This window comes from Hyposmocoma kahamanoa, unplaced genomic scaffold (genome assembly GCF_003589595.1).
Source record: "Hyposmocoma kahamanoa isolate Upper Pololo Valley unplaced genomic scaffold, ASM358959v1 95, whole genome shotgun sequence".
NCBI classification, from domain to species: domain Eukaryota; kingdom Metazoa; phylum Arthropoda; class Insecta; order Lepidoptera; family Cosmopterigidae; genus Hyposmocoma; species Hyposmocoma kahamanoa.
The window spans coordinates 11,974,857-11,985,176 of record NW_020654972.1 but is presented as its reverse complement, the minus strand read 5'-3'; the positions used below and the strand labels follow the sequence as shown (position 1 = coordinate 11,985,176).

At 46.2% G+C, this 10,320-nt stretch overlaps 1 protein-coding gene across 7 annotated transcripts; it reads left to right on the top strand.

Annotated features, from left to right (window-relative positions):
• Positions 1-185: 185 nt before the first annotated feature.
• Positions 186-8,045, top strand: LOC113238275 (protein charlatan). Of its 7 annotated transcripts, none has more exons than XM_026475094.1 (7): positions 186-201; positions 3,333-3,602; positions 3,680-4,045; positions 6,383-6,666; positions 6,734-7,097; positions 7,177-7,433; positions 7,514-8,045. In XM_026475094.1, the coding sequence occupies exons 2-7, from the start codon at positions 3,369-3,371 to the stop codon at positions 7,935-7,937; spliced, it is 1,929 nt and encodes a 642-aa protein (XP_026330879.1). In that variant the 5' UTR covers positions 186-201; positions 3,333-3,368; the 3' UTR covers positions 7,938-8,045. The 7 variants fall into 7 exon arrangements, with proteins under 7 accessions (XP_026330879.1, XP_026330882.1, XP_026330883.1 ...); XM_026475097.1 differs by lacking the exon at positions 186-201 and adding an exon at positions 2,505-2,581 and having other exon boundaries at positions 7,195-7,433; XM_026475098.1 differs by lacking the exon at positions 186-201 and adding an exon at positions 2,505-2,581 and having other exon boundaries at positions 7,535-8,045.
• Positions 8,046-10,320: the final 2,275 nt, after the last annotated feature.

Below are 10,320 nucleotides of genomic sequence, written 5' to 3'. Positions count from 1 at the left end.
CTGGGCTGGGCGCGGAGGCAGCGCGGAGCAGCACGGAGGGCGCCGTGGCCGCGGCGCGACTAAAGATCGACCATCGCCCGCCCCGCGCCCCCGCTCCACGCCCCTCGCACCGCCGCGCACGCGCAGACGCGCCCGACTGCGGCCCACATGTCAGTGGCAGCCAGCAAGCGTTCTTCGCTCTAACCGTTGCTTTCAGTACGCGTGAGTAATTTTTTACACTTCATAAATGTAGAACAAGATGTTAATCAAATTCCGTTGTAGCTACTATATGATATAGATCTTCGATCTATATCACGATTTTCCTGGTGTCACAGGTGACTCGCATAATTATCACAGCTCGACAATCGATTGACTGGCTGTGTGCGCGCGCGGCGATGCGGCGCCGTCGTCGCACCTCTGATCGCCGTCGTTGTCGTCTCCCGCGCGACCACATCTTTGCCTGTGAGCTGTCTTGCACAAATCTTACACCAACAATACATTGCGTTTAATTAGGTAATTAAAGTTAATTGAGAAGTTCCAAATTAAAAAGGCGTTAACTGCAACCATGAAACATATTTTGAGCATCGATTGACCGATGGCGTTTATGCGTGGTTGTATACAACTGTTACGGACGATCCGACAATATTCCTCACCCGGAGCAACCGTGAATTGAGTCGTTCAATGTTTTGTTTAATTTCTGGTTTATGCCTTCTTTAATTTTTTAGTAGATGTTTTTGAGTCTGTAATGCCACTACGGCGGGTGATTAACTATATTGAGAAACGACATTTGTTACGCTTACGCCTCCATACCAGTCACTCGAATGTGGAGAGCTAACCCGTATCCACCAGGTACGACTGTGGGGCTATTCCGGGTACTCCTTACGTTTATGTGTAAATCGCGATAAATACCTAGTATTGTGCCAAACCAACATACCTCCTACTTGGTCTAAAACAAGGAAAATTCCTTGTATTATGAACACAAAAGTGAACACTACAACTAGTCTAGGTAGTTGATTTCGTTACGTCAGAACCAATTTAACGATGTTTGTCTCCCATATTGGTCCTATCGGGAATCGTACCTGGAACTTCCTCATCTAGTACCTTCAATGCTAATCGCTGGATCACCCACGGGCCATATGTGATACAGATCAAAATCAACTAAATGCTGGGCCTTTTACGGCTCTATGCCACTTAAGATAAGTGCGGTGCAAAAAGTAAGTTCAGGTGCGACTCTTGCTCTATGAATGTGTTTCGGTTCATGAGAAACTGCGCACAGAATCGACTGTTCCAAAGGAATATTCGGAGCTAATGTGTTTTGAACATATCAGGTAGCAGAAATAAACATATTCCCTAAGGGTAAAATTGTTACTTCCCAAAGTGCTACGTAGTCAAATCGTAATATGTACTGCTTTCTTTCAAGCAGTTCTTATATGAGTGTATGTACTTACGTAAAATTTTCCGGTATTACAAATATAGCAATTGTTTTTTCTAATAAATAAACACACCCGTTTCTTATCGCATAGTATCCGTTCAGTTCCAGCTGCCAGTATATTAAGTATTATTTTCGAATGTAACGTACATCTTCCTTCCTTTTGTCCAGCCGCCAGCGTAGGAATCGGAGCACCTGCATTGCGCGGAAGGCTATTGTGGTTGTTGTGCATTTTAAAATAAAATGTCCTTGTAATAAAAAAGTTATTTAAATTTTTCTCTATATTATTAAATAAATAATAATACCCAAAAGGGGCAATCTGATAATGCTCAGGCGTGCTACGCGCTCGTAGCTCGTAGCGGACGTGCACTCGCTACGCAACTGTGTTTTCTCGCGCCCAAGCAAAGCAATTATTGACTTTGTTAAGTACAAACAGACAGCTGAAATAATAGCAAATCAATATTTACGCAACATACTATTAGAAATGCTTAAAAGAAAGATGTAATAAACATAATGTTTTGACATTTGGATATCGGTGACTTTCATTAGTTCACGGTTATTAGTAATTTAGCAGGGGGGCTTTATTAGTGAATGTGCAAGGCGGCGGGTGCAGGGGGCCGGTGGGCGCGGGCCGGGGACGCAGGACGCAGAGGGCGCACGGGGGCGCAAGGGGCCCTTTGCCGGCGCAGCGGGAGGCTCCAGAGAGATTTCCCTCGACGCGGGCTCCGTTCACAGTACGCCCGCTCTAATTGTGCTCTGGAATGAACTCGTGAATAAGTAGTAAGTGCAAAATTTCCAATGTGTGTAATTTTAACTGTAAACCAACCACTTGCCGGTGAAGCTTTGATACAAATGAATAAGGGCGAAATATTTCATAACTATGAGTGGAATGAGCCCTTTCCGTCGCCGGAAGATGGAAAAAGCTCGCATAAATAAGAAAAGAAGAAAAGCAATGAATGTGCGAAAATAGGTTAATCCAAGTGGAGTATCCGTCGGAGCAGGCGCGGGCAGCAGTCGATAGCGTGAATGAGAGGGCGGCGGGCGGCGGGCGGGGGCGCGCGGCTTGGGTGGCGGGGGCGATCGATGGGCGGCAGTCGCGCCCGGCGCGCCGCCCCGCCCGGCCGCCTGCTGCCCCTCAGCTCAGCTGTGCCGTCGCCGCCGCTGTCGCTCCAGGTCAGTGCTGGCGCTGCTCCCCCCGACTCCCCCATGCACGCCGCCGCGCGCCCAGCGCGCAGGTGCCCGTCGCGTACTTAAGCCTTCTGAAACGAAATGGATCGATAATTTGACTAGTGACCTATCTATCTTCATTGAATAACTACGCGATCAAAGGATATGCTATAATATTTTTGTATAATTCGATTAAATGCGGCTCGCCCAGTCTTTTAGTTCGACGATCGGTCCTTAGTCAGATTAGCAGGTCCGCTAAGAGCGCCGGGGGACCGCCGCCGTGCCCCTAGGAGTGGACGCCCCTGCGTTGCACGCTGCACCACCCTCCCCCCGCGCGCCTCCTTCCTCCAACCAAAACAAAGAAATGCTGCCAGTGGTACAATTTCTTTGTCTGCAATCGATGAAGCGCGCAGCCACGGCGGAGGCGTAGCCGGCCGCCACTATGGCTTGTACTCGGCAATGGGCCGCACAAAAGATCCGTTTTGATTTACCGGGCCGGTCAATGCGACTTATCTATTATGCGTGTAGGTGGGTAAGTTCAATGGTTTTCTGTCATTGATGTCATCTTTTCAAAGCTGTAACTTGACGTGTCCGTTTATTTCAACCTTAATATTTTGCGAGCTTGTGTCCGGCGATATAAACTATGAACAAGAAGGCGGCGTGCGCGCGCATCGACGATTTGCGAGCTGTGATTATCATGGATTTCTTTTTAACTGATTAGGAAAAAAAATCAATTTTCACATGAAAAAAATTGCAGGATTGATTCTGAAACCCCCGGTGCAGTAAGAAGTACATGATGGAGGGGGGCGCAGGCGTGTCGCTGACGCTCGATTGCGAGGATATGTTCAAGGAGATCACCAAGAAACTTTACGGTGAGGAGGCTACCGTGGCTGTGGGCGTGGTAGGCGTAGAGTTCCCCGCGGCCGAGCGCGACCTCGACGACGATCTGCGCCCCGAGGAGCACATCACGGCGTGGGGGCTGGCTGCACTCATGCAGAATGGGTTTCCTCCACCCGGCATTTTACAGGCGAGTGCAGGATTTACCCTGTTTGGTGTCTACGCCAAAATTCCATGGTATGATGTCTTACTGTAATTAATGTGCAGGCGAACTTTACACCGCGAACGGACCCGACGGCGGAGGACCGGTGGACGGCCGCGGAGGAGCCCCTAGCGTGGGCTCACTCTCGCGTGGCCTCGTACAACCCCGCCCAGCGATTGTTCAAGTGCACCGAGTGCGAGTGCGTGGGCTTCCTGGCGCGCGTGGCCGAACACTGGCTGGGGACGCATTCGCAGGCACGCGCCTTCCAGTGCCCGCTGGCGGGTTGTGGCTTTGCAGCATCGTGGGCGCGCAACGTGCGCGCGCACTTAGCGCGCGACCACCACTCTGATCCTGCCGCCGCCGACCACCTGCTGCGCGACAACCCTGCGCTTCTTGACCTTACGCGTTACTTGCAACGCCTCAAGTCCAAGGTAAGTTGTTTAGAGTGGTTACACGCGTATCGCTACACTACGATTTCTAGGCGATTGCATCGATAGAAATGCGCGACCGCATCGATACAGCCGCTTACGTTGAATAATTATGTACGCAAAATCTGTATAGGTTTATGCACATTATTTTCTCTTGTTAATTACATTTAAAAGTGAAATTAATAAATACATAAAATAAAGAAATTAGTTGATTAATTTAAAACGTGAAACGCGTTTGCATCGCTGCTAAAAGTCGCCTTGTGTAACCGCTGCTGCACTGTACGTCGCGTCGAATCGGGAGAGCTCATTTCTTTTTTGTCTTGTTTTAAATAATCGTGGTTATGACAGTGAATAAATAACTCAAATGTTAAACATGAATCCCTAAAATAATCTAAGTCTGACTCAGGCCTTGCCCCCCTGTTTTGACCTTACACGGTCCAGGATGTACCATGATTTCGATCTCTGCGCGATAATGGTGTAGGTAACTTTAAACGTCAACAAATAATATCATACCTATAATGTTAGATAAATATCACACAAATGTTTCATACCACCGAAATGATTTTTTTATCGCACACATTTATATTGTACAAAGAATTACTATAACGTAACCTACTAAAAGTAGTTGTTGTAATTCTATGTAGGTAGTAATGTGCAAGTTCTTCTGGGATTTGTGAAAGTATGTGTAAGCGACTCGGTTTTTTTAGTAGTGTATTTATTTCATTTTAAGTTTAGGCTATAACGTTCAAAAAATAAATGACACGAATATTATGTAATATTCATGATAAGCATTGATGTTTGCTATCACTGTTTATTCTGTAAGTATACTCATATTATGTCTTTAAATTGTCCGGCTCGAAGGACCAAAATGTACAGTCAACTACCTAGCTGTAGCTAGCTGGCTATACATGAGTGGTCAGGGAAAGCTGTACTATCACTAACAACCCTAGTTGCCTACCTAACAGCCTAGCCCTAACCATACGCTACGGAATATATACTTATATAAATAGTAGGGGAAGCCTGTCACCGTGCGACCTAAGGCAACAGACGGAAAGGGGGGAGGATAAGGGTGCTTTAGGAAATGGTTTTCTCACTGCCAGTCTCACAGACTCACAAGACTGATCAGATAAGCTAACGGCTAAAGGTGTCTTGGCCGCAGTGAGAGGATGCTGTAGTCAGGAGTGCTCCGTTGTCAATAAGACAGCGTTGATGTCTGAATTCAAAGAGGGTTTTATTTACAAAACTTAAGCTATTTATACAAAACGGTATTTAAGTGTGTGTAACTATAAACAATATTATTTTTAAATGTATACATAAAGTTAAATACTCTACTCAGCAGCCTAGTTTAGAACGGTCATTGCACTGCTGAGTAGTCTATTGTCATCACTTAGCAAATGTCCGGTCAGGTTGTCTGTTTACGTCGCGTGCACGTGAACACTAACTAAATATCAAATAATATTTGCGATGCAAGGCACCATCACAGTTGAGTCGCGCGACTAACAATAAGGACTTTATATTATTTTTTTATTTATTAATTAAATTCCACTTGAGTATTTTTTATTATCCTGAAAATATTACTGTAATTTTTTGCCGAAAAGAATTATTACAACAATATTGGAATGTAAGTTGGCTGACCATGTTGCGAATTTTTTTTCGTCTGGGATAGGTATATGACTGGTACAGCATTAACAACTTCTTTCTGATTTATGATGGAGCCACCACCTTTGAGATGGCTCTGCTACATATCAACTGGCCACCTTGGATTCAATTGACAAACGTGTCAAGAGGCTTATAGGTGACTCGGAATTAGTAGAGCCGAGCAGAGCCTTGAACACCGCCGTAAAGTTGCCTGCTTATCGGCGTTTTACAGGATATATCACGGAGAATGTGCGATGGAATTACACGATTTAATTCCGCCTTCCCCTTTCCATCATCGGGGGACTAGGCGTAGGCTTGGCTTCCACCCCGATGTTTTGGATAATCCAAAGATTCGCACGAAACGTTACGCTCACATATTTATATGACGAACGTCTTTGGAGTGGAATTTTCTGCCTGCAGACTTGTTCCCTGAACGTTATAACTTGGACCTTTTCAAGGCGAGAGTGAATAGACATTATCTAGGTGCGCAAGCTTCATCGTCGACCTCATCGTCACTTTCCATCAGGTGAGATGGAGGTCAAATGCAGACTTACATTAGAATAAAAAAAAAGAGCAAAGATATACCTAAGTAATTAATATCATAAGATGCGCGCGTTCGAAAAAATCACTGATACAGTCAGAAACCTCGCCACTGATCGAACCAGAAACATTTTGTTTATCTGAAAGGTTGGTGCAATTCAGGTGGAGCAGGCGCGGAACGAACGGCGTAGCGGCAGCCCCGTGCCAGGCGACACGTCGCCGGGGGGCGCGGGTGCAGGCGCGGGCGCAGGCGCGGGTGTGGGCGACGCGGGCAAACGCTACGTGTGTGGCGCTTGCCCCTACGCCACCGACCGTCGAGACCTCTTTACGCGCCACGAGAACATCCACCGCGACGAGAAGCCTTTCCACTGCTACATCTGCCAGAAGCAGTTCAATCGCGCCGACCACGTCAAGAAGCATTTCTTGCGCATGCATCGCGATCAGCCGTAAGTCTGCTGTTCATATATATTCACATTCGACACTCAGCTTTCTTGACCCTGCTTTTCCCCGAAGGTATGATCTGAATCGCATTCGTCGAGCGTCGAATAAGGCTCAACAGCAGACGCAAGCACCGCCGCAGCCGCAGCCGGCCCCGCAGTCCGCGCCGCAACCACAGCAGGCGCCGTCGGCCACGCCGCTTTACTACACCAAGCCGCCGGGCGAGCCGCCTCCCACGCCGGCTGTGGTGAACGCGCCCTCTCTCGAGTACCGCGCGTCGCCCGTCAAGCTGGAGCGCGCCGTGCTGGCCAAGGCGGACGGCTCGAGTGTACTGCAACTGCCACAACATAAGCTGCAAGTGGCGCCCTCGGCGGGATCGCAACCCGCACCCCCGCCCGTGTCCGCCCCGGCTGCGTCTGCCGGCCCCGTTCGGCGCAAGGTACCTCCGCCGACCGAACGGCCTCTTGACCTCGTCGCTCTCTACTTCTAAACATGTCGTCCAACTGGCCACCGAATAGAGCGTTTGTGTGTCTCAGGGCGAGCGCCGTTACGCTTGCTGCTACTGTGCATGGTCGGGCGTCGACAATTGGTGTCTGAAACGGCATCTCAACACGCACCTCAAGCCATTCGCGTGCTCGCTTTGCGAATACAAGGCGGCACGAGCCGAGCGGCTCGCTACTCATGTGCACAAAGTGCACAATAAGAAGGCCTGCGCCAAGTGCCCCTTCCTCGCCGATGACCAGCAGCAGCTGGCGCACCATCTACGAGACGCACAGTCAGTATCTGTATAAAGATTATACTTTGTTGTACCCATTTTTTGTTTTATGTCATGACGTCGGTACCCTAGTCATGTAGTAGATTTGTTCTCATGTCCAGCCACATCGAAAACCGCAACCTAAAGGTGCCGTCGACGAGTGTGAACCGCGTGAGCACTGTGACGACGAGCGCGAGCGGCGGTGCGGTCGCGAGCGCGGCGTCATTTCCCCCGCAGCCTCCCCCGCCGCCGCAGCAGCAAGCGCCCGCCCAGGAGGTATCGACGGCCGGAGCGGCCGCAACGGCAGGGCGAAGACGCGAATCTCGCGCGGCCGGCGCCGCCCGCCTCTTCGGATACCTGGAGGCATCGGACGGCTCGGGCGACGAGTTCGACTCACCGTTAGAGTATGCGCCGGCGCCTGCCGCCGCGGCCTCAGCACACTACGCGCGCGACAAGGAGAACGCCGCACCCTCTGCGCCCCCGCTGCACCATGCCATGCACCATGACCACTGCCTGCGCTATTAAATGCCGCCGTCGTTCGCTCGTCTTGATGTCCCTCGTACCTGTGTCGTTCGTTATTACACGTTACAAAAATAATCACCTACTTCCAGTTTTATTTCAGCTCGTTTCATTTTTCTCCCTAACCCTAACCTAAACCCTAGGGAAATTTCTTTCCTGCTTTTGCAGCAGCTACGGGCAGCTAGCTTTTACAACGTTCAATGCAGTGGTCTTAGCGCCGAGTATATTCGAGGCCATGAAAGTATTAGTACCTATTATAGTACGTAAGAGCATTAATAGGTATGTAGCGGTTTGAGTATACTTTCCAGAATTTAATTGTCACCTAACCAAATTGTCAACAAACAATTTTACACTACGTACAGTCAAGAGCACATCAAGCTTGACACTTTGTACTTTGAACCGTTCTTATCGTACGCTGCATAGAGTTGGATTTAAATCTTAATGTCAAGCTTGAAATATTTGTACCTACACATTGACAGAAATTCAATATTTTATATTTATAAAAAGACATTCATATATACTCGTATATAAAATAAAATAAAAATATAAAATAATATCAAAATCACATTTTCGCATGTGTGCCTAATATTTTGCGTTCACAAATATTTAAACAATCATTGTTGACTTCACGGCCTTTGTGGTCGAGTGGCTTGCACACCGGTTTTCATGGTGTCGTCGTCTCTGGTTCGATCCCTGGTTGGGTTAATGGACAACATTTTTCTTTTTCTTCATATGTCCTTATCCCATGGGGTTGGCACTTAGACTATGGAAACTTTTTTCCACCCTCTAAGGGTTGGCACAACAAAATGTTTAATGTAGAAAATTAACTTTTCTATATTGTCTCGGGTGAGTCTATGTGTTTGTGGTACCGTCGTTGTTTCCGATTTCCAAGTGTTTTAGTTACTTAGTGTGGGATTCGAGCTTAGAGGATGGAAAAAAAAGGATCAGAGCCACGTATGTGATGTTGTCTATTATTTATTCATTGCCCCGGCTGTAGACAAGTTAACGTTTTCTGACATTGATTTTGACTCAGAATTAAATTTTGATTTAGGCGCCGTACAAACGTGTGTCTTGTGTTGGATACAAGCAACCACATATTGGGGCCCGTCCATACAAGGTAGCGTTCAAAACTCGATTTTCCAATTGTGAGTAATTAAAAAAATCTATACGTTAGCGTAGTCGTAATAAAGTATCACATCACGCGTAAAATATTGAGTCGTTAACTGTTTTCAGTTGTGAAGTGTATCAGCTCAAAAATTGCTCTTTACGCTAAATGATAATTATTTCGTAACGTCACGTACGTTTTCGTTTAGTTTATGTGGAATCTTTAGATATTTATTTCTTACTTTGTAACCTCCAAAAGGATATCCATATTGCGTTTTTTTGAAAAATCGTGTCCGCCACCTTGTATTTACAAATAAATAGCACTTATACGTAATGAGCATCCCCAAATACCTCGAAAAGGATACCCATATTGCATTTTTTTGAAAAATCGTGTCCGCCATCTTGGATTTACAAACAAGTGTTATATTCGTAATGAGCACCCCCAAATACCTCGAAAACGATACCTAACTTGCCATTATTCGAAAAGTCGTGCCCGCCATCTTGGATTTAGAAATGAGTGCCATATTCGTAATGAGCATCCCCATATACCTCGAAAAGGATGCCCATATTGCATTTTTTTGATAAATCTAGTCCGCCATCTTGGATTTAGAAATAAGTGCTATATTCGTAATGAGCACCCTTAAATATGTCGAAAACGATAACCAACTTGCCATTATTTGAGAAATCGTACCCGCCATCTTGTATTTAGAAATGCGAAAAGTCGTGTCAGCCATCATGTATTCAGATATAAATGCCGTTTCCATAAGGATTACCAAAAATAAATTTTGGAAAATTCTTGGCAACCATCTTGGATTTAGAAATTAATGCCACATTCTCAATGAGCACTCCCAAACAACTCGAAACGTCTATAATTCTCGTTGTTGATCGACAATGTCGTAGGCACCTTTATATTGGAATAAATACAAACCTAACTAAATACAAACCTTGGATTACACCAGGACTTATTCGCTGTATGCGTCATAGGGATAAACTACATATGAAGGCAAAAAGTAATCCAGCTAATTTAATTCTACAAATATCATACAAAAGATATAGGAACTTTTGTAACGATCTACTTAAAAAAGTTAAAAGCTGTTATGATAAAAAAGAATTGGAAAAAGCTGGTACAGACAGTAAAAAGGTTTGGAAATATATAAAAAATGTAACCTACATATCGAAACAGCATAAATCATCTACAGGATTATTAAATAGCCACTCATCTGATCGTATTGCTGTTAACAAAGCAAATGAATTTTTCGTTAATGCAGGTAAAAATCTGGCACAA